The 23,904-nt window shown below is 39.2% G+C and overlaps 1 protein-coding gene across 1 annotated transcript in view; it reads left to right on the plus strand.

Annotated features, from left to right (window-relative positions):
• Positions 1 to 23,904, plus strand: part of tenm4 (teneurin transmembrane protein 4) — a 231,648-nt gene that overhangs the window by 110,416 nt on the left and 97,328 nt on the right. The window contains 5 exon segments of the mRNA XM_058744934.1: positions 2,568 to 2,666; positions 3,919 to 4,154; positions 12,974 to 13,138; positions 15,761 to 15,975; positions 17,898 to 18,114. Coding sequence (XP_058600917.1) covers positions 2,568 to 2,666; positions 3,919 to 4,154; positions 12,974 to 13,138; positions 15,761 to 15,975; positions 17,898 to 18,114 — 932 coding nt within the window.

Below are 23,904 nucleotides of genomic sequence, written 5' to 3' on the forward strand. Positions count from 1 at the left end.
TCAAAAATGCTGAAAAAAGTTACTAAAATAAATAAATATTATTATGCATTTTTTAGTATTTTATGGCTATATAATACATAATGTATATTATTATAAATTTATGAAATGCTATTTTTTAAAGTATAAATAGTTTTTTGTACTATATATATATATGAATGCTGAATTTGATTAAAAAAAGAAAGCAACATTGTGTCTGCCTAGTACTTTATTACAGTAATGAGTGATATTTTCTCGATACAATACATGTAATGTTTCCCAAATGATCCTAAACCGAGCTTCATTTGTGTTCGTACTTCACAAAAAATCCAATGTTGTTGGTTTTTTTCATAAATTTTAAAATATATATAACCCAGACCTTTTGCTTAATTTGGATAGAGAGCAGTAGGAAATGATGGTGGAGATAGGATTAAAAAAATAATAATAAAATAAAATAATAAAATAAAAAATTGCTGGCCAAACTTAAACCCACATCACTGACATGGTCCCTTATCTTCATGGAGACCCTCGTAATCACTGCTCCAAATCAAAATGAAAGTATCCTAACGTTTATATTGTTTAATAAGCATAAGCACTAAGGCACTTGCTCGGAAACTCGCTGTTTCTTTGTCATCTTGATGCGTTTGCGACCAGCATGGGTGTGAACGGTCCACTCAACAGGAAAATGAATGTTAATTTGAATTTGCGGAGGGACAGTTAGCAACATAATGACTGATTAAACATCATGGATTTCCCCAAACTTTAATCTGGACCAGGTATTCCCATGGGGGAGGGAAACAGATGGTCATGCCAGCCGATCTGCGGCAAGAGAAGAGTGGCGGAAACCGAGAAAATCAGTGACATCACACCCCACCTCCACAGCTCCCGCCTAAAAAAAGAGCGATCAATTATCCGAATCCCTCTGATGAAATTGGAACCATTAGCAATATCCACAAGGGCAGTGAAAGATGGCCTGTCATTTAGGCTTTAGCTAATGGCTTTGTAATGGTACCCTCTCACGACTTTTGTACAGCGGGCTGCAATGGGTTGGATGAGTCCCTGGATATGTAGGCTTACCGAGCCCTTCCATTGGACGAGAGCCAGGCAGTGCCATTCTTTTATTGGCTGCTTTTATGTATTCTTTTCTGACTCCTCCAAACCAGCCTCTGGGCCCTTTTCGTCTTCGTTTAAAACTTTAATTTGCCTCCCAATGCCCGAGCAAACCAACAAATGTACGTAAGCCGGCCAAAGACAATCAGCCGAGCAGGCAGGCAGTCTGGAACAGCTCAGAAGAAAAGAAAACAAACATTTTCTCTTGTTGAATTGAAGGTGTTGTGCCTGCCCAATGCATGTTGACGGTTCATTTCTCCATTGCATTATCTCAGTCTCCCCTTATGGAACAGCCGTCTCAGGGGGCACGGAGCTACAGCAGACATGCTTCATTGAATGCACACTGAGTTCCTCTATGAATGTTAATAAACCTCTGCATTATGAAACCATTTATTATTTGAAAACTGCAAAAAATTCACATCTTAAAGCAGGATTTAGAGTGACCACTTGAGAATTCTGTCAGTGTAATGTGTGATTCTTTCTGAAAAGTGTTGTGTCAGCCCCTTAAACACAAAGAACGTGAAGAAGTGAATGGAAAAGTAATGCCTTGTTTTCTTCTAACCACAATCATAAAGGAGCCAGAATACTCTAATGTTTATCAGAGAAGAACAGGACGCTTGCAGAGAGGGGCATGGGTCGTACAACACAAGGTACATGTGTGGTAAAAGAGCGTGAGCGCTCTCGGGTGGGGCGTGCCGGGTTTCACGGGGATAAAACCCCCAACACAGCACTTTAGTTCCATAAGGATGTCTCTGTTTCCCCACTTCCACCGAATTAGTGCTGGTGCCGAGTTGTGGGACCTGCGGACTTCTTTTAAAACCGACCCACATTTCAACTGACTGGAGAGACGAGCGTTTTCGTAACTGGCTATGTTATTTAAACCACAGTGCATCACTTTCTTGTACCTTTCCAAAACAATTTAACATTTAAAACTGCTTTCCCACAAGCTGGGAGATTGAGTGCTCTTATGCAAAACATCAGCACCCTTGCAACTAGATTAGAGGTTGGAACAAAGTGTTTAATTAAATACTCATTGCAATGGTTGTTTCCAATACAAACAGCTTTGCAAAAGATAATGGTAAAGATCTACTTTTACTTGATCTAGTTTTGTTTAACATCAGTCTTGCCAGATTATTTGATGTGGAGATTCTCCCACTGTCTGTTCTCTGATGTTGTCGGTTAATGGTTTAAGAACAGTAGGTTTAGATTAGAGTGTTTTTGTTTGTTTGGTTTTTTTTTTGCTCCTGAAGACTGCTTTTACTGCAGTTGAAATACACTGGAACGGTTCCAAATTGGGCTCCGGATCCGGCACCAGCACCCTGTCATTGGAAACTGGGGTTGTTTGTCCTTGTCGGCCTCTTCACTCTGTCCATTTACAGAATTTCGCCGGGTGATCGCATTTTTGTGTTTGCACATCTGTCTCCCTCTTGCACGCATGTCTCACTCTCGTTCCATCTGTCCATCTCTCCACCTGTGTGTAGAAACATAGCAAAGCAGACATTCCTAGAGACTTTACAGGACAACTTTATAGAGATGGACATACTGGCCACAGCTCGCCGCGACGGCGCTTACACTGATGGGTATGTTGCATGATCTGACCGTGGCTGCCGGAATCTGCTTTGCCATGCTGCATAGTGGTACCAGTGCACACTTGTTTCTCATTACATACTGACATTTGTAACAGAATCTAACATGTTTCATCACTTACTATTTGAATTGCATGGTTTTTTTTACAGAAATTATTTCTGAACACAAACTAACAACTTTTCTAATTAACCCTGAATGCATTAGCATTCTTCTCGAAGGAACTGTTCATAAGTCCTTTAGTGCACACTACAAGACTAAACCCTGTTACCTTGAAATTATACAGATTTGAGAAAGCATGAGAATGGTAACACAATTATACTTTTTGGGTGAACAATCCGTTTATCAGAGCTACGGCAGGCACTATTCTTAGCGAGTCACCAGATAGTGTTTTTTATTTTATTTTTTTCTGCCACATTTGTGACATTTAAGGTACAAACTTAATGCTAGTAATCAGCGAAATACTTTTTTAAAAGTTATTTTTAGAGGCATTTTATTAGGACAGGACAGTGAAGGAGAGATGGGAACAGCTAGGGATGGGATCAGGAAAAAAGGACATTGAGACAAGAATCGAACTCCGGAGCACTGCCCATGAGGCTTTGGTTCCGTCAGAAATAGACAATTTTCAAAATAATTTTTATTTGCATTGCACACTTGTGCATAGTAATGTGCCAACATGACAAGCTTCTGTCTTGTAGTGTGCACTAGGCTTAAGAGTTTTTGCAAGTCTGTTGTTCCGTTTTCTTGTACCTCATTAGCCTAACGTGGTTTGTTTCTGAGTTTCCCCTCGTCTGGTCAGTACAGCTTGACAGCGCTTTCAAAGTCAGTAACTTCACCATAGATTACGCCGTCCACAGTGAATAAGCTGTCTTGAGAATGTACATCCTGCAATATCCCACAGCTTCTTGACACATGCACCCTTAAGGTGAATCAGAAGTCACTACGAGGGCTTGTATTAACAAGAATCCACTGTGGTCACTCGCGCTGTAAATTAAATTTGATATTGATTCAGAATTCCGATAAAACGCACCCCACGGGGCACGGTGTGTCTTGCTGCCAGCGCTCAGATGTGGCTATGGCAACAGCTTGGAAAAGTGCTTAGCGACAGCAGTACTGACCGGTGCGGGGAATCAAGCCTACACACTCTACAGATACTGTTTACCATGATGAGAAAACACTTACCACACAGTGCTCTCTAATGTACCATTTTTGTGAACATGAGCAATAGCATTTTCTGCGTCTCTACAGACACTTTCTGTTCAAGCCTGGCGGGACTTCGCCCTTGTACTGCACGACTTCACCTGGCTACCCTTTGACATCCAGCACTGTCTACTCTCCCCCTCCCCGGCCCCTGCCGCGGAACACCTTCTCACGGCCTGCCTTTAGCCTGAAGAAACCCTATAAGCACTGCAACTGGAAATGTGCCGCCCTCAGTGCCATCCTCATCTCCGTCACCCTGGTGTTCCTGTTGGCTTACTTTATTGGTAAGTTACCCCTCTACGTTCTCACCCATCCTTAAAATCGCATCAGAGGTGTGACAGATATCAGAAATGACACATGTGTTTATTTTTTGGTTCTTAAAAAGAAAAACTTGAAGGTGGTTTGCAGCTCTTAGTTGATTTATGATTGTTTAACTGATCTGAAGGAGACCAAAACTCTTCTAAAACCAGACAAGCCTGACAAGTGTAAACCAACTTGATGGTCAACAAACCACCTTCGATTGGTTTAATAGAGTTATTTGTTCATGCTATACATTCTACTCTTATTGTAACACTAAAGATCATTGTAAAAGCTGAAGTAATGTTTTGTAATTTAAACACCTCTGCTCTGAATCCAAGCTGCTGATGATTATCAGTAAGCTGCCTCACTGAAAGAGAATGATATGACTTTTGTGTTAAATTTGATCTGTTTCCACATTGTGCCAGAGTAGCGACACATAAAGATGCTATATGTGATTCACTTTTCAATCATTTGAAAGCTCAGCTCCTGCAGATTACAGTTAACATTATTGATTTCTCACATTGTCAGGAAATTTCAGTGTCCCACAACTGTATTCAGCTTGGTCAGTGAACCAAATCAATAATGGACAACAGATAAAGTGAGATATGATTGAACCATAGCAACAGTTCATGCTGGTTGTGGTTAGATTTTTTTTTTTTTCTGTGTGGTTAATATTTCTGTAGTTAAACAGTAACTACATAGAATTATTAACTGTCCGTGATTTATTACAGCTGTATTAGTTCTGTGCCATATTAGAATGAACACTGACTACTGTGGTGCTGAATGTTACTAGGTGTCTGCTAGTAATTTTGTTATGCGTTTCATATAATCCCATGAAAGAAGTGGAAAATCCAATGTACATGTGAGAAGATAAGAGCTAGTCTAGCAGTTCCAACTAAAGTGTGGCCATACCTTGAAGAGTAAATCAATAATAACAATAATGTTTTGTATAACCCAATATATTTTATAGGACAGCATGAAATGGGTTTGCATAATGTGTGTCTGCTTAGAATGTAAATTGTTATGTGTACTCTCACATACAGCCCACAGAATGAAATAATATTTTTTGAAGTTGAAAATATGAGGAAAAAATTGAGTGCAAAGTCATTTGCACAAGGTGCATGCAAATGGAGATCGCACAGATGTGTCTTCATTATTAGAGATAAACAGCTTTTCACAGCTTAGGCACTGAGAAAAAAAAATACAGTGTAGAACTGAAATGAACTCTAACCATCCATCCATACATCTATTTTTGATGTAAAAAAACCCCAAAACAAAAACAAACATAATTGCTATACTCTGTGATTCTGTACAGTGATTTGGAACCTAAATTAAATGTATGCTGGCTGAAAATTGCTCAGCTTTGTTTAAAACTGTATTTTAAGGTACTCTTGTGCGCTTTGTATGAGGTGCACTATCTGTTTGGTGCATGTGACTTACTTTAAAAGGATAGTTCACCTTCAACATAGTGGTGTTGTTTTTTTTCCAAACTATGGAAGTCAATGGTGACCAACAACTGAAGGTGAACTATCCCTTTAATAGCTGCCTATGTAAAATGTTTTAAATCACTTTTAGTAATTGTTAGGATGCTGCCTTAGAAGGCAGAATGTAGGTAGTATATAATGCGGCGGCTTGCTATGTTTTTTTTTTAGATCTGTGTGTTCAAAAAACTAGTGGGCTGCCTACCTAGAGGTTTAAGGCATCGTAGACGCTTTAACCTGTCTTTGTGTTGTCTTCAAAGGTGAATCATTATGCTCAATTATGAGGTAGAAGGGATTGCAAGATTTTTTTTTTTCCCGTAATAATTATGTACATTATGCAATGTATTCTTTCCTCATTAACTTATTGCAGCAATCAACTGTGAGTCATGCCTCCTGTGTGCTTTCTGCAAGATGCCCTATTTGTGTTCCGTGCAGAATTGCTGCCTATGTAGAGCATTCATTTTCTGTCTCGAAAAGACTTAAGTGGTGTCTGCTTACTAGGCAGCAGCTCACAAAATTTTGGAACAAAACTAGATACTGTTGTCTACGTTAAATGCCTAAGCACTGTGCTGAATGAAGTTATTATCTGAGTTAGCTAGAGGGCTAGTTAAGCTTTGACCTTGTTAGGGGCCCTGCAAAGCCCTGCGAAGCCCTGCGAAGCCCACCAAGCCGATGTATCTTAATCATTTCATGTAATTACAGACACCCCACCCCATCCTAACCCTCTTTCAAAATCAAGCTCATCTCCCTGAGCACCTCAGGTAAACACGCATGAAACTGTAGCTCACCCTGAGAATCTGGGATTCAATCAACAACAAGGGGTCACGTTTAATTAAAAGCTGATGAGAAAATATATTTAATTTCAAGTGCAATTAATTATGTAGGCCTGTAATTGGAAACTCTAGCTGTGTTGTCTAATGAACCCAATTAAACCTCCTGACAGATGTTTTTGACTTGCTGCATAGTTTTGCCATTTTCCCCCTATTCTTTTTCTGTGGAGTTTGCAAGAACCGCTTCCTTGAAAGGAGTGAGATCGCAGAATTGGGAGTGGTGTGCCATTTTCTCAGTGGTGGCATGCTCATTAAGAAGGTCATTATGTCCTCGGCATCTGAAGGTCATCAGCTTCCCTCTGTGTTCATTTCTAAGCGTGCTGGGCCCTCATTGTACCGCCCAACATGCGACTTCAGTCATAGCCACAAGACACTCACTCTAACTGTCGATTGACTTTGAAGCGCCAGTCTTTTGTTTTCTGTCTCTTTGTTTCTTCATTATTACAATCAGCCTAATGCATTTTCAGTTTTACCTTCAGCCAAATGGATTTTTGTCAGTCCACAGTGTTGGATTGTCAAGGGATTGATGTTCTGGGGTTGAAAGGACTGGTAGTGTTTATAGGACTTATAGGACAAGGTTGTGGGTTTGTGTCACAGCAAAGTTCCAGCTTGTTGTAGCCTAAATTATAATGAGGAGACTTGCTTTAACCTAAATGTGGAAGACTTTGCAACTGGGAAGTTAGGTCATAGTCCTGCTCGGTCACCATGGTACCCTTGAGCATGACAGGTCGCCCCACATGGGAACTTTCTTTGCAGTTAGCGTTGAATCATGGTGGACAGACATGCCGGCAAGTTCCCGGACGAAGCTGTTTTATCAAGACATTCTGGAAAAGTGCATTCTCTGTGGCCAGACTTTATACGCACTCTTACCAGTGTAGAGATATTATTCACTCCTGACAGATTCCTCTAAGCTTCAGTGTGAAAGTGAAAAATGGCTTAAGACTTTTTGATCTACTAACTTGCTGATGATGTGCATTTCACTGCCTCTCATTTATAGTCAACAGTCTGAACTTGAAGTGAGACCCGAGGAAGGCACATAGAAAAAAGGAAGCTCCACTGGGAGTTTTGGTGAAAAGATGAGGCACTCATGACTGGGGAAACTTAACACTCAAGAGTGCTCTCCAAGGTCTCACTGGTTTGTCTGCAGATTGATTTGACACCTACTTGTGTTTTTTTTAAGAGCTTAAAATCCATGTGTGCTCAAAGAAAGTAAGCAAGTGAGTAACTTTAAAGATAAGCTATAAAAAGACACATTTTCTTCAGTCAAGAACAAACTCTTCAATAAATGAAGTAGTGTCCATCAACAACCTTTCGTTATAATAAATGTAAACCCTCCAAATACCTACTTGTTTATACCATGTGTAAAACAAGGGCACTGCCCCAAACCTGTCATCTTGTTTGTCTCGCTTCAATTTGCTAAAGTGGTGACTGGCATCTTCACATCGGCCTTTCTGTCTTCAGTTTCTTGGTAAAGATTCCATAGTCGAAAATGAGATGGCTGCCCAAAAAGTGCCAAAGATCTTGCGCATCAGGATCCTTGCAGGAGGGGTGTCAGAGTAATTAGACTACTAATGAGAGGACTGAGAGCTGCCGTGTTCAACGCTCATCTATTCAAGTGTCTAAGGGGAATTAATTAACCATATGCTTGCTAATGTGCCCTGTCCATTCTATGACGGATGAGCAAGAAATGGCATTTCTCAACCCGTGACTACTCTGTCCCCAGATCCCAGCATTGTCCTCTTTTTTTTTTTTTTTTTTTGTCCTGGGATAAAGCTGGTTGTTGTTGGAGGTAAATGCGGGATAGATGGTGTCTTTTGTTGTTGTCTGTTTCTCAGGAGGTGTTGCAAAGGTTTGAAACACAGAAGTGGAGCAGTAATGAGCTTGTGTTCCTCTAAGACTGAAGCAGTAGTTTGTTCAAGCTTTCTGCTTTCTAATTGGCTTGCACAGATCTGCCAAAGTGGCCTGCCAAAGTAGAGATTGCAGGGACGTTGTGTGCGTCCAGACTTGCATTTCAGCATGGCTGCCGTTTTACTCTCAACAGGTCGTGGGGTCTTTCCACTTGCTGTTCCAGCGGGACCCTCATTAAAAAACACCCAGCTTAGTCCACTTCCACCTGTCTGTGCTTTGCTCCTTGCTCAGGGAGTCTGGCTGACAGCTGAGAGAGAGAAAGAGAGTGAGTTTAGATGATGGAAGAGTTTGGGCTAGCCAGAGAAACATATTTCATAAGCTGGACTCTTCCCAACGCACTCTGGAAATCATAGATACCGGGACAGCTCGGACATAAATCATAATGAGGTTTGGTAGTGGGGGGTAGCTGGGAAGTGTGTGAGGTATTTTACATCAGAGCTAGACAGGAGAAGTTGCAAAGGGGTCCAGATGGAAGATGGGCCCCTTGAAGGAGCAATTACTTGGACATTGGAACGACACCTAGACCCATGATGCCTTTGATTCGATTGTCCACCCCCACTGCCCATGCGCACAGTCTGTACTCTCCGCTTCCTCCCACAGAGCCACAAATCAACCAACGTGCAGCAGAAAAAGAGAGCAAGCTAAAGGAATGCCTTACTCGATCTTGGGTGATGACAAACCAAGCCATCTGTCTCGGAGCGTGTCTGTCCGCCTTTGACATAGTCAATTCCAGCGGTACTGATGGGGGCGGAGGCACCCGATCGTTTGCATTTATATTGTCTCTCAAGACAGCCACGACTTTTTATCGCCTCCACAAATGCTCTCTTGCAAAAGTAAGACCTTTCTTCAGGAATGCCTGAATCTGTCGGAATGCAATCAACAAAATGCGCGGCCTGCAATTTTCCAAATGGCTATTGATTGAGTAAGCTGGAGGATGGCCACTCTCATCTGTCGTGGCAATGCCTGTCAAAGGCTTCATCGTTTTTCAGGCCACATTTTTACCATTTAGTAAATGTGGGGTGGTTACCACATAATACGGCTTTAATTAATGGCCAAACATGCAAAGGGATGCGAAGCAGAACTCTCCATTTGTCACGACTAGTTTGATCCGCAGTCTGTGAGCTGTGCGCTGGGCTTTTAAAACTGCCAATTTGATGCTTCTGGTTAAGCTAGGGCAAGCACATCTTTGCAGAATCTTAAGGATCATTGATTTTACAACATGTAAAGCAGGACAAAGGATATCCAACCAAAGGCCCAATGAAGCAATTAGACAAAGCTCTTTGTTTTTCTTTGAAAATGAATTCAGGCACATCTTTCCCTCCATAAACACCACTCCAACCAATCAGCCGTTACTCAGTGAGGCATTGCTCTTTTAGTCTAATTATTAAAGATGAACCCCTAATGAACAAAGTACAGTCAAACCAAAAATGATTCAGACACCAGATATATTTTTTGATATTTATTTTTTTACTAATGGGTGCAGGACACTATAGTTCATTTATGTACGTGAGGAAAGCAAAATAAAGTAAACTGTGACATACAGTATTATACCCAAAAATTCTTCATACAGTGGACTACCAGTAAAACTGATACAAATTTGGGACCAAAAATTATTCAGACACTTTGACCTGACCATGTTTTGTTAAGTGTTTTTTCTTTAATTGCTAATGTGACCTTTTTACACCATTGACTGAACAAAATTAAGCATTGCTTGGTAATTGGTTTGACCTAAATTGGTATTATCTAATTGTGTACTTAAATTTAATAGCTGACAGCTAGTCAACCTAATTCTTTACATACATTTCTATCAAAGTTATCTGACATTACCAAGATGAATTTGTTCTGACACAGTTTAACTCTGAGCTCTTGTCGTAATTACCATTTTCTAAACTATAGCGAAAAACTGTGATAATGTGAGAAATGTTGAAGGTGTCTGAATAAATTGTAGTTTTACTGTACCTCCACTACTTCTACTTTTTCCGATTTCTAATTACGTTCATACTGTATGTATCTTTCAACAGCCACAACAACACCCAACACCATGAAATTGCATGAAACGGTTTATGATTTTTAAGATGATATATAATGAATACATGAATTGTTTTGTGCCAGTCTGGAGTCCAGAGCCAGACATTTCTTGATTCATCTGGTTGGACTTGGATTTTTAAGGTGCTTAAATCAGCACTTTATATACCTACAAGGAGCATGATAGTCATTGTTACTTAACAATTTGTGTAGGTTATGAGCGTTGTCTTTGTGTTGTAAACACCAAGTTTGGTTGATTCTACAAATCAGCTGAACAATTTTAGTGTTCTGTCACACAAAAATCAAGATTGAGTGAGGGTCTGGTAATTATTCCAGCTATATGTTTCTTTCACAAATGTTTTGACAGAAGAATAAATCATTCATTTAGACCTTTTCTCACCCTGATTGAGACAAGATATTTGCCGCTACACAAAACAAATACATTGTCACCTCTCTGAGATATTGAGTGGAGCGGAAAAGTAATTTTAGCCCTGAATTGTCACTACAGGTTGTCAAGAGAGTGTGGCAGAGAAAGCCACTTGTGCAATTTGAAACCAGCTCTGTACTTACGAAGGAGAAACGGCAACTCACGTAGGGAGAGAAATGGAGCATGGGAAAGAGACAAGGCTCGAGATCATTTGTTTTATCTACTCCGACATCGCCATAGTCCACCATAGTTTGTGTCGACAGCCGTTGTCTTACATACTGTGGCTGCATCCCAATATGCATACTATCAGTAATATAGTAAGAATATCTCATCTCTAATCGTGGTGTTTTGATATTAGTATGCCAGAAGTGCCTGGATGCTGTACTATTTTTGATTTTCTTCTCTTTCTTTTTAACTTTAACTTTTAACAAATTAGTCCAGCCAATAGTAGAGCAAATGTTGCTATATGAGGCTGCTCTGAATCTTTTGATAGCACAAGCGAATCACAGTATTAAGTAATAATGAATGTTGCTACATGCTAACGTTTAACACGTAAACACAAGCAGTGCAAAATGTATTTTATGATATGTTAGTGAATCCCAATAATGCAGTACTGTCTTACTGCATACTCAAAAGTGTGTACTTTCCAATTACTGGTAAAGTACATACTTTTTTTGAATTGATATGCAGCCTATATTCTAGCATCACAATCTTAATTACATTTTTGGTTATTTACATCCTGTGCTTAGAACTTCCATTCTGTGCAAGAAAGCGCTCCAAGGCCTTTTGTTGGCATTTTATCTGCTGACTGAAGACTTCCAGGGCAAGGTTTTGCCTGGCTAAGCTGGTCCTGACCATTCTCGTCCTGGTGATCCATCATGCCTGGCCCCTCCTTCCCTGTTCACTGCGCCACCAGAGTTCATCTCAATGGTTGCTTCTTTTGTTGACCTTGTGAAATATCGCTGTGTCTTTTGGTGCTGCTCATGCATTCATCCGTACCTCTTGTTGTGTTCTTGCTGACTTGATAATTTCCTTGTCTCTTTAGCCACGGGGGGTGTTAGTAAGCTAATGGGGATGAAAAGAAAAGTTGCCCTGTGGGCTCCAGCTTTTCTCTGTGGGTTGTACAACATTTTTTCTCCAAGGGTGGGGGGGGACCTTTGTTGTTTTCACAGTGACTTAAAGAAATGTGCATACTCTACTGGTCAAAAGTTTGGAATAATTAAAATTGTACACATTTAGGGAATACTGTTCAATATAAAAATTTATGCACAACCATTTTCTAGATCCCTTAACCCCACCCAATACCTAACATAACTACTATTGAGGTTTATTGAGGGAAAATTCTTAGTTAATAGTGAATTTTTTGTTTTTGTGTTCCATAATCTAAAGTCTTGTATGATCTTATGTAATATTGTGAAATATTTTTGCAATTTAAAATAACTTTTTTTTTTCTGTTTGAATATAAAATGTAGTTTATTCCTGTGGTGGCAAAGCTACATTTTCTTTAGTCTATAGTCACAGAAAGCATTGTAATACAGTATGCCGATTTAGAGCTTAATTATTATTAGTTGTTATACTAATCATTAATAATGGTTCTTATTATTGTCAGTGTGAATAAAAGTATTAATTTTTTATAAAAATAACTTTTCCAAAACTTTTTAATGGTAGTGTATGACTGTTTACACAAACATATTAAGCAACAAAAAAACAGTTTTCACCATTGATGATGATAATAATAAGAAATATTTATTGAGCACCAAATCATGATATTATAATGATCATAGATCTTGTAAAACTTTAGACTGGAGTAAAGTTCAGCTTTGCCATCACATTTCCAATTTCCATTGGAAAATCCAACAGCCATGGCGTCGTATTTCCATATTAAGCTGCCATGGGTTGTGGTTCTCTTGATGCTCTTAAACTGCCAAAGATTAATCAAATCAAAACATGTTTTCATACAGCCTTGGTTTAATTACCCCACAGCCTTCAGGATGTTAATTTTCTGATGCAGTGTCTATAGTATTCCTTAGTGAATCTAAGTTAATTACAATAATGTACACCAAGGCACATGCTCAGTAATCACTACTCCAACACACCTAAATTTACCATCTGCCTCTGCTCTTTTTCTGCAGCCATGCACCTCTTCGGACTCAACTGGCATTTGCAGCCAATGCAGAGGCAGATATATCAGCTGACAGAGGACAATACGAGTGGCCTACATCTGCCCACAGATCTGGGCTTGCCGCCTTTGGGCAACACAGGTCTAGAGTTTCCGGATCGAGGAAGCAAAGATGATGGTATGTCCAAGCCTGATGTTTTGAAGTCAACTCAAATGTTCAATTGCGTTCAATTCCTTGTTCCCGGTGGTATTGTGTATGTTATTCACACTCAGATTTGGCTTTATTATAGTATGGAATGTCCAGTTTACATGGTCCAATCAGTTCCCAATGGATAAAATCAAGTTCTGCTCTACATTTTCATGTTGACTATTCTGTTTCGCTTAGATAAATGGATTTTGAATGTCATTTCATGTTTTTTTTTTTTTGTTTGTTTGTTTTTTTGAGATTTTTCAAAGAGTGATCCTTATTAGGGTGCAGATAAATAGCAGCCTTGATGTGAAAAGGCAGCAGCTTGACAAGTTTGGTTGGGAAAAAAGAAGTTCTTCCGGTCTTGATTAACCTTAAACCTATTTTTTTTGGCCAAGCGTTTGAACTCATGCCCTTCAGTCATCTCATATCCAACAACACATTCCAACATTTCAAGCTAATTTCCTGCCAGATTCGCATGAACTCATCTCCCGCTAATTTCGCTCAGCGCTGGCCAGTATTATAACGTCTTATTTTTGATTTTCAAAGACTTCAAGATCCAGGATTATTTGTCAGCCAGCTCCATGCTGTGACCAGTCTCAATTGCTTGCCATGAGATCTGCATTACAATCCAGTGAAAGTTGCAGGGAAAATGGGAAGGGTATTATTTGTTCCTGGAAGAACGAATGGCACAGCTTTAGGGATTGAGTATCCAGGGGCTCAAGGCAGATTAGAACTTGCCCCATCCAGAAAGCCATGCATTCCTTTCATCTCCAAGACTGGACAAGAGTTTTCCTGGCAGCGGAAGAAAGCAGACACTAACCCCCACGGCCATGGAGACGGAAGTTCGTACAGTAGGAAAAGTTCACTTTTTCCATGAGCACAACCCATATTTAGCCATTTGATTTGCAACAGGCCTCGGACAAAAGGTGGGAGATCAGACCATTACCATATAGATGAGTCGCCGAGACGTCTTTTTTCATTTAGCAGCTGGCGAGCAAAACCACAAACACGGAGGCTGCGACGGTGCCTCCGCTTGAGTGACATCTGCAGCTGAGGGGAAATCGATAGGCTGGGCTTTTTAATTCTGACTGTCAGAGTAACATTGTCATCAGGAACACAGCAAATCAATCCGGTGTCACTGTGCTGTACATCCCTGGCATTAACTTAAATAAACACTGTACCGGAGAGGTTTTCTGACCATCTTGCACCTTCTAGTAATCAGTTCAATTACCCATAAGCATGTTATCTGGAAAGTGTCAGTAAGACCTTGTTTAAATCCATGCGTTTGCCAACTCAACTGGACGTTTCTGTTTTGCCATACGTTATGGAAATCAGAATTTACTTAGCAAAAATTGAAAAAAATTATTCAGTATTTCCTCCCCAATTTCTCTTTAACTTGATTTGTTCAGATGTTGCACTTTCTAAAAATCCAATCATTCATCATTCTCAATGATTCTCATGCCTTTGCTGTAATGCAATATTTATTATTATTTAAATTAACTTTACATTAAATCATCATAAATTAAAAGCAATGCAATAAATACTATGTAATATATATAAAATGTAATATTTACTGCATTGCCTTACATTTTGTATTATAGTAATTGGCATACTATTTATTTATTTATTTATTTATTTATTATGGTAATAATATTTGGTCCTAATACTTAAAATAAAAAATAAATAAATAAATAAATCATATTCAAGCTTCATTTTTTTTTTAAAATGGAAAATATATATTTTTTGCTTTTTAGGTTTTTTTTGTCCAGTCATGTTTTTGACCGATTTCATAAAGTTCGGCCAATGACAAAATATATGACATAACTGAATTTTCACATGTGTAACTGCGACTGATGTGGTAATGCGTTATGCGGAGGCGGTAAATTGGAAGGCGGGAAAGCATGTCCTGTCTCTCCAGATATAGCACGCTGCAAATGATTGACTTTTGAGGAGACTGCCATCTGCTGTAGCGCATGTAGCCCGACGCGAAAGCTGCCTGAGAGTCCTCTGGGCTCCCTTTGCAAGGATGTCTGCTTTTGTCGCCATCACTGCGGAAATTGGCCAATCCACCTGAGCGAGCAGATGTTGCCATTTCCTCAGGGTCCAATGAGGAGGGTACATCAGCATTAGGTGCAGGGGCGTTTTCTCCAAGGACGCAAGGGAGGCACTGCCTCGGAAACATTCTGATGAGTAAATAATTGATAGTACAAAAAATAAAACAAATATATAAACAACTGATTTTATATGAAACGAGGCTGAATCAACTTCCAAATCAAAACAATCTCGGAAACACAAAACGATCTGTAACCATGAATATACTTTCTGTGTTTAATGAAGGTTCGAGGACGAACAAGAATTGAACCATATAAAAAGTAATGTAAAAGAAAGAAACATATTATATACATCTCCCACACACAATGTTGGGTTTTTGTACCTGTAAAGTTTCAGTTTAGGAAAGCTCTTTATGTTCAGTGGTCAGTGTGGCTGTTTTTTCCTGATGTGATGGAAAATCAGCAAGAGGGTCATTCACCCAGTACACTGACCCTCTGCTCACACCATATGGTAGATTTATGAGGCGTCGAGCTGACTGATAGATCTCATTTTCCACAGGTAAACTAGATGGCTTTTTCCCAGAGGACAGCTTCATAGACATGGGCGAGATAGACGTGGGCCGCAAAGTTGCCCAGCTGATCCCGCCTGGAATCTTCTGGAGGTCGCAGGTCTTTATCGACCACCCCATGTACCTCAAATTCAATGTGTCCCTCAGTAAAGATGCCTTGGTGGGGATCTACGGGAGGAGAGGCCTACCTCCGTCACATACACAGGTGGGTTAGATAGGTCCATTCAGATGAATGTTTAAACAATGTTCTTTAATTCCAAATGTTGAAATTTATTGTTTTTGAATGAGAATGAAAGTAGAATGAGATGAGAAAAAATCATGAGACTATTCAGGCCAGAATTAATAATTTCTTTCTTTTATTTTTGTTTTAGACATGCTAAATGCTAAGCGCTAATTGTTCATGTTTTTGCATTTTTAAATCTAAATTGCATAATTTCTGTGGAACTAGATGGACTTACATGACAAACATGTTTCCCAAACACTCCCTCTGCCATTAGTCAGACAAAGTTTCGCCCCAAACTCACGTCACTGGTTAAACTACTATGTAAAATGTCTGCATATTAGACTGGGAAAGAAAGTATTTTATCATTGAAATTTACACACATCAAAAACAGCCTCACGAAAAAGCTTCCTCTTCTGTCACAAGATTTCAGGGCTTTTTTAATTAAGTCAAATATGGAGGATCCACTTTTGTTTGTTTGTCCCTCCCATTCATTTGTCAATAGGTTATAGACGTAGCATATTCACCAAAGATTTCATTTCATTTTCTGGCGTATTATCGTCTCAAAGACTCATCTCAAAGGCTTTGACATAAACAGACACTTAATTTCAGTATCGAACACAGAGCATCTCAGCCTCCCTGTATTGATTTGGTTCATATGTGCAGTGGTATTTTGTCACTGGAAATTACTCCAAGATCTTGGTTGATAGACTCTTTCAATCGAGCCACACTAACCATTAAGAGAGATTTTACGTTTTTTTTTTTTTTTTTTCCTCTTCAATTTTGTGTGGACAGATTTATTTTGTAAGTGAGTTTCTTAATAACACATGTGGATATGGTAAGGTTAATTGTGTATGATTGGATTTTAGCTTTCAGTGGTCCATTATGTTCAGTGATATTGCTTGATTTGTCATTTGGCTTATGCACAAATGTCAAATAAGAATGTCACGGTGATATGTCATCCCACAATTAAAAGAAATGAGAAATTATGTTTTATGTACACAACCTTTTAAAGTTTGAGGTCAAGATTATTAATTTATTCATTCATATTTATTTATTCATTCATATTTTTTTTAAAATAAGAAATGAATACATTTATTGAGCAAGGGTGCATTAAATTTGTTTAAAAGTGACAGTAAAGACATTTATACTTGTTGCTAAAGATTTATTTCAAATAAATGTTGTTCTCTTGAGCTTTCTGTTCATCAAAGAATCCTGAAAAAAATTTGGTTTCAACAAAAATATTAAGCAGTACAATTGTTTTTAACATTGATAATAATAATGTTTCTTGAGCACCAAATCAGCATATTAGAATGCTTTCTGAAGGGTCACATGACTGAAGACTGGTGTAATGACAACTGAAAATTGAGCTTTGCCATCACAAGAATAACAGCATATTAAGAAAAAAATATTAAAATAGAATACAGTTATTTTTTCACAATTTTACTGTTTTTATCGAATAAATGTGTCCTTGGTGAGCATAAGAGACTTCTTTCAACAATATTGAGAAACATCCATGAGATCTCATGATTCTCATTACTACTTTAAATGCTTGTAATATTTTGTAAATTGAAATGCCATAATATTTACTCCTAAGTATAAATAATGAAAATCAGCATAAATTAAATGGCAGTACATTTTTTTTTTTTTTAAAGAGGTGACATATAACCCATACAGGTTTGAGGTGTGAGATTCAAAATGGACATATTGGACATATATTAGCATAAATTGGTGCAGTGTTAGCAGCTGTCCTTTCACCCCTTGCATTAGTCCTCTTTTCACAGTCTCAATCTGCCCTTAGAGACCAGCTCCTGTTGGCTCCAACATGCAGGACTTATCAGCTCCTGGAGGCTCATGTGTCATTCCTAATGCTTGTTTGTGGTCTGTCTGTCTCTCCTTGTCTCCAGTTTGACTTTGTGGAGCTGTTGGATGGCCGTCGACTCCTGTCGCAAGGGTTGCCAGGCCTTGAGGGTCCGCCTTTTCCAGCCCAGCAGCGAAGCCTGATGCCACTCACCAGTCACGATACAGGCTTTATACAGTACATGGACTCGGGCATCTGGCACTTGGCTGTGTACAATGATGGGAAGGAGACAGAGCAGGTGTCCTTTCTCACAACTGCGATCGGTTAGTACAGTATTAAATGGAAACTTTGCTTTAAATAACACAGCAGATATAACTTTAAATGTGCAAATGGTAATTGATTCTCAGATGTCATATTTAAAAGAACATTGGCCTCAGTGATAATAGGCATGTTTTCTGATGAACATGGAAGTCTGATTCACACGTGGTCGGGTACATGACACGTTCCAACTTGGCTGCTGAAATCCAAAGTTATGCACAACCTGCCATTATAATGGCAAATTTAGCTGTTTCTAATCTCTTGGGTTTTCTTTTTCTTCCAATTCCCATTCATTGGGATGGGGTGACAGTGTAATTTCATTTGTGGTTATATGGTTCTCTGAAGCATAGATCTTTCTTATTACCATGAAAGCTGTCAAATAGTAGTCCTTTGGAAAAGATTTTCTAAATAATTTGCTTGTAAACTTGGAGATATTGATTCAGACAGAAATGAAATTGCCACACAACCCTTTTGTTTGTCAAAAAACAAGGTAATTCATATGGGGATTTTTTTTTTTCTTGGGTGGTGGAAGAAAAACCGATCTTCGTCATCAGATGGCAATAAACTTATATCCCTGAAAATGTTGCAATTACCTCATTTTCCTATTTATATCGGTTCACATCCAAATAGGGCCTGAGTCACCATGATATGAATGAGATAAAGAAAGATAATCATTTACATTACATTACATGTGCTACTTCATTGACATGCCCATTTTCAAATTGAAACATCATTCACAATTCATATATTCATCGCAAGTGTAAACAATATTAACCTATCTTTGAATCAAACTTGTGCCAGAAAATGTTGAAATTACATTACATGCAAGTTACTATTTAAATCAGTTATTGTCCAAATAGGGCCCAAGTTACTGTGATATTCTGTAGATATTACAAGGAAAGGTTGTCATTTAGACTGCAGCCAAAATAAATTTAGCTTAAATGCTTTGGTACCACTTCATTGACATGCCAATTTGCAAAATGAAATAACGTTCGTAATTCATGCAAGCCCAAACAATCTTAAACCGAAAATGGCTTTGACAGACAATCTCAGACAAAATTATCCCAACATTTTTTTCCCTAAATCAAATATGAATTGGGCATCGGAGGAAATTTTTGCCTGCACCGTGCTACTTGTCAGAGCCTGCCATCACTGATATTACCCTTTTTGCATCGCCATCTCAGCCAGCCTAGACCTCTACAGAGTAATCAAGGTGGATTTGAATAAGAAAGATTGCGGAAATGAGCAGTGCTTCACTATGCCTGCGTGTGTTCTTCACTGATGGCTCGTAAGACTCTTGTTACTTTTTGAGTGCCTCCCAGCAAATCCCGCTTCCAATTTGCTGTCTATTTGCATAGAACACAGTGGCCTTGATTCAAAGCTTCTGATTGACGACCCTTCCGTTCCCCTATGCATATTATTGGTCATTATTTGATCATATTCACGTGTGTTTTTTGATGCAAAAGACTTTGCCATTCCATCCTTTGCCATCAGTGATGGAGGTGATTTCGATTTTGTCCTTTCCGTTCAGCGTCCTGAAAGCGGCTTTGATTAGTGTGAGCCCGTCAGGAGGAAGGGCAGAGCTCGGGGCTGTCGCGAGGTTTCAGCTTTCATGGAGGTGGCAGCTGGGAGCTGTTCTCACATGCTCTTTAATTAAACGCTCCTGGGCCACAGTCCATCTGCAGCGGGAGGGGGGAGGGGTTTGCCAGTCTGTCGATCGATGCAAGTGTGTCTGCCACACATCCATTTCTGCTGTTCCAGCTCTTCATGGGGAAAGACGGCACTTTGCCTTACCACCCCTGATGAGGATGGAATACAATACCGTATATACGACATATGACATGGTGGTTTAGAGTGGCGGAAGATGAGGAGAGAAGGAGACAGTCTGTTTATCCTGTGTCCGGTACTCTTGGATGCAGCCACCATTGGGAGTTTGTTGGCCACCTGCGGTTCAGGGCCAAGATGGTGGGCTTTGGAGAAAAAGGTCTGGAAAAGGAGTCACGCCTGAGTTGATTTGACTCTGAGCTGTGGGGCTCAGAGGGAGGCAGAAAGAGGAGGTGAAGAAAGAGGGAAAAAAAGACAGAGAGGGTGAGAAAGACCGAAAGAAAGTAGGTCAGATGGATGGCGACCTTCAGCAGGGTTTCAAACTGCACCCGGTTTTCAGTACAGAAACATTAAATGTTACACTGAAGACAAAGTTTTAGCTTTTGAACCTTAATGTATTTTTTTCATTTTCTTAGTGTTAACATGCTTTGTTATCCTAGTTTAATATGCAGAGACTTTTAAATGCAATCCCTTAGTAAACACTGTGATTCTGAGGTGTTTTCAAAACATTGTCCTCTTTGTTTTGGCTTCACGACCAGCCCGGCACGGCAACACTTCATCGGCCAATGGCATGAGATTGGGGCATGGCTTTCTGTTTGTCTGACCAATCGTGGATGTGAAAGTATTCAAGAAACAAAAAGCATCATTTGTTTTTGACTATTGGTCACGAATGGTGCACGCCTGGGGCCTGTTTCATAAAAGACGCTAAGAAAAGCGGGGATTAAAGTCCAAAACCTGACTTGAAATAACCTAACAAGTCAATCGGGACTAAAGTGGTTTCATAGACGACAATTTGAGTTCACGTAATCTCACTAATTCAATCCAGGTTCAGTGAGTCAGGATAATTTGATGTGCACGCTTATTCTCAAGCAGCCCTTAATTTCGATCATGGATCAAATCGATCCACCATGGCAAACAGCGAATATTTGTGCTGTTTAATGCATTTGAGACATTGTGTTTTCCTCAGTGCATAACTGACACGTCACAGGTATATTTTTCATCTGTTAATGTTAGAAAGCCATGCAAATATATCCAGTTTGCTGTCAGGAGTGGACGAGGCTTACGCGAGTGAGTAAGCGAGCGCTGCTGTGCGCATGCGCACTACACAGACAGAGTAGAATAGTATAATAGCGCAATAATTCTGAATAAAATATACATTCTGCTAAAATATTTGTTGTTGGACATTAAATGTGACACATGTAGAATTCAAATCCTACATATAAGTGTATTTTTTTTATGGTAGAAGTAACAAATGTAAGCTGGCTAATACAGCTCTACTAGCTCAAATGAGTTAAATGTGTGTTCCTCTTATCAGTTAAAATGTAGTCCATTTTCTATTATTTATTTTCATTTTTAATTCAGTAATTTTAACTTTTAATTTAGTGTTTTTAATGCTTAAATGCTTTAAAGAGCAATTTTAGATTGTAATGTTTTAAAGTTCTACTAATGGGCAAACCATAAAAGGTACAGCTGTCATAAAATCAGAGAGAAAGGCCGCATGGCTAGAAACTACTACATTGCAGTGAAATAAAATAGAAAGTAAAATGAGACTTTTAGGTATCTTTTACTCTCTTGTGGTGTCTGTAGAGTTCCAAAATTTATCCAGAGAGTTTCAAACTGTGCAGTTAAATGTCAGATTTCAGTGGTCTTCTGCAACGACTTTACTAATACTATACAATCCACATTCATTTTATAGTTCTATATTCGTGTAGAATGTCAACAACTCTCTTGGTTGTGCTTCTATTTGGAATTTTTGGTAAGACAAAGTTTATTCTTAAATGAAACATTACATCTCAATGAAATCTCTGGAGCTATAAGTGCAACCTCTGAGCAATACAAATTTCCTCTGGGTACACGTATGCCATGGTACATAAGGGACCTGAAGTGTTGAATATCTCTATTGTTCTTGCTCTTTCTCTCTCTGTGTGACTCTATTTTTGTTTCCTCCTTTTCTATTTCTTTGTGCCTCTCTATTCTGTCTCCATAATTCTCATGACTCCTCATTACAAAGCTAAGGTGTCCGTCCCATGTGCGACACAGTCTCATTTGTCCCCGCCATGTGGTCTTCTGTTGTCAAAGTTATCAAGGATGCATCTCTAGCTGTGCCTTGCTGATTACTCTGGTCCCTCGGCTTTCTGATGAGCCGACAGGCCTTCAACAACAATTCTAATATTAGATATTTATCTCAGATTGAAGCCAAGGACAGTAGTCTTGTGCTATACAAGAGCACAGAGTAATTAATGTCAGATAAGTAGAAGGGATTAAATGTGTTATCATCATTACTGTTGTTCATACTTGGGGTTAGTCGTTTGAACAAACCTGATAAATAATTCAGTATGAATGAATGGCTCTTAATATGTCTGTTCGGACTAACACGAACATTCACATACTGTCATAGGTTTTTAGGGTATTTGTTAATTAATTAATTTATTTATTTATTTATTGGCATGATTTAATATTTTTCATCTCACTGCAAGAAAAAAAAAAAATTTTTAATAAAACAACCAAATGTTAATACAGTTTGACTTCATTTCTTCTCCTTGACAAATGGGCATCAGAAACCAAAAGTTGCTCAGCACTTTTTCGTAAGCGCCACCTAATTTCAGGAAGTGATTTGCACTTTAATCCTGCCACTTACCATCCAATTTCTACACTGAATGCTTGCGTGGTGTTAGCAGGCCTTGAATATTATTTTCACATTTATTGTTACTTTCATTCTGATGGATGATAAAATGGCTGACAAATCTAATAGACTTGGATTTGAAGGAGGAACCTGAGCCATGTGTTGAGACCAGAATATCTTGAAGACTTGAAGGTGGATACTTTTGACTTGGACCATTAAGCAACCACCTAGAACACCCTAGCAACCTCATAGCAGCACTAAAAACTCTGTAACATTATGGCAATGATTTTGCCTGATAGCTTGTAAAAATAGTTATTTTACTTAAAAAAAAAAAAAAAAAAAAAAATTTGTGGCGTCAGAAATTTTACACTTCACCTTTAAGTCGTACATCTACAAAACCTTTATATGAAATGTTGCAGATAGTATGGTTAAAATTGTTGCCCTTACTATGTATAGAGTTCTTGTGTTCTCTGTGTGTGGCACCGATGAAAGCCTTAAAAGCACACAGAAATATGGACTCTTTTTTCAAATTCACAGCTGGACACGGACTTCTCAGTCACTGCTTAGAGATGGAATTATCCGTGACAGTTCTGAAGCGAAGTGCAGGGTCTGGACTACAGGTACTGAACTCAGATCAGCCGTAGTGTCAGAACTGCTTTATGTGAGAGTGACATAGATGCAGCGAGAGATGGATTGTGCTCTACTGATACATGAGGAGAGCATCTCCACTTTCAAGACAGATACGAAGCAAAAAAGCCATCTCATGTATAATTGCATCTGTGGACGTAATTGCAAATGGCTTAATTTATCTTACAATACTACACGTGCACAGTCACTCATAGTAGGCTTTCAAGAGACCTGCATGTGCCCTCTGCTAAGAGATGGAGGCTGGAAGCCATCAAAATCCCTACCGAAGTCTTGATAGGCTCAGGCGTACCAGGGGGATAGCCAATCCACCAGCCTTTTCCTCTCACATCAAGAGACTTGTGCCTTTAAAATTCTTTCAAAAATATTCTCTGCAGCACAGTCTAGTTACTGCCCTCCCTTCTTCTTTTCTCCCCCCTTCCTTCGTTCAGCTTCCCGTCTGTTGCATCCTCTGCGATGATTGACTCTCTTGAGGAAGGGGAAGGCTGTGTCCGGGCTCACATTTCCAGCCCTTTGTCCGACACAAAAGCATCTTTGTCGAGAGAGCTCAGCCCCGGGCGCACCAGCGATTCGAAGGGAGCCTTAGAGAGGGAATATTTTTCACCGTTATTTCATGTTTAATTCAGGTTGCGTCTGATTTCAGCTGCACAGAAATGAACCTGGATTTGTCTTTTTAAAAAAAAGTCATATCATAAAATGTAGT

The sequence above is a fragment of the Onychostoma macrolepis genome, chromosome 15 (genome assembly GCF_012432095.1).
Source record: "Onychostoma macrolepis isolate SWU-2019 chromosome 15, ASM1243209v1, whole genome shotgun sequence".
NCBI lineage: Eukaryota > Metazoa > Chordata > Actinopteri > Cypriniformes > Cyprinidae > Onychostoma > Onychostoma macrolepis.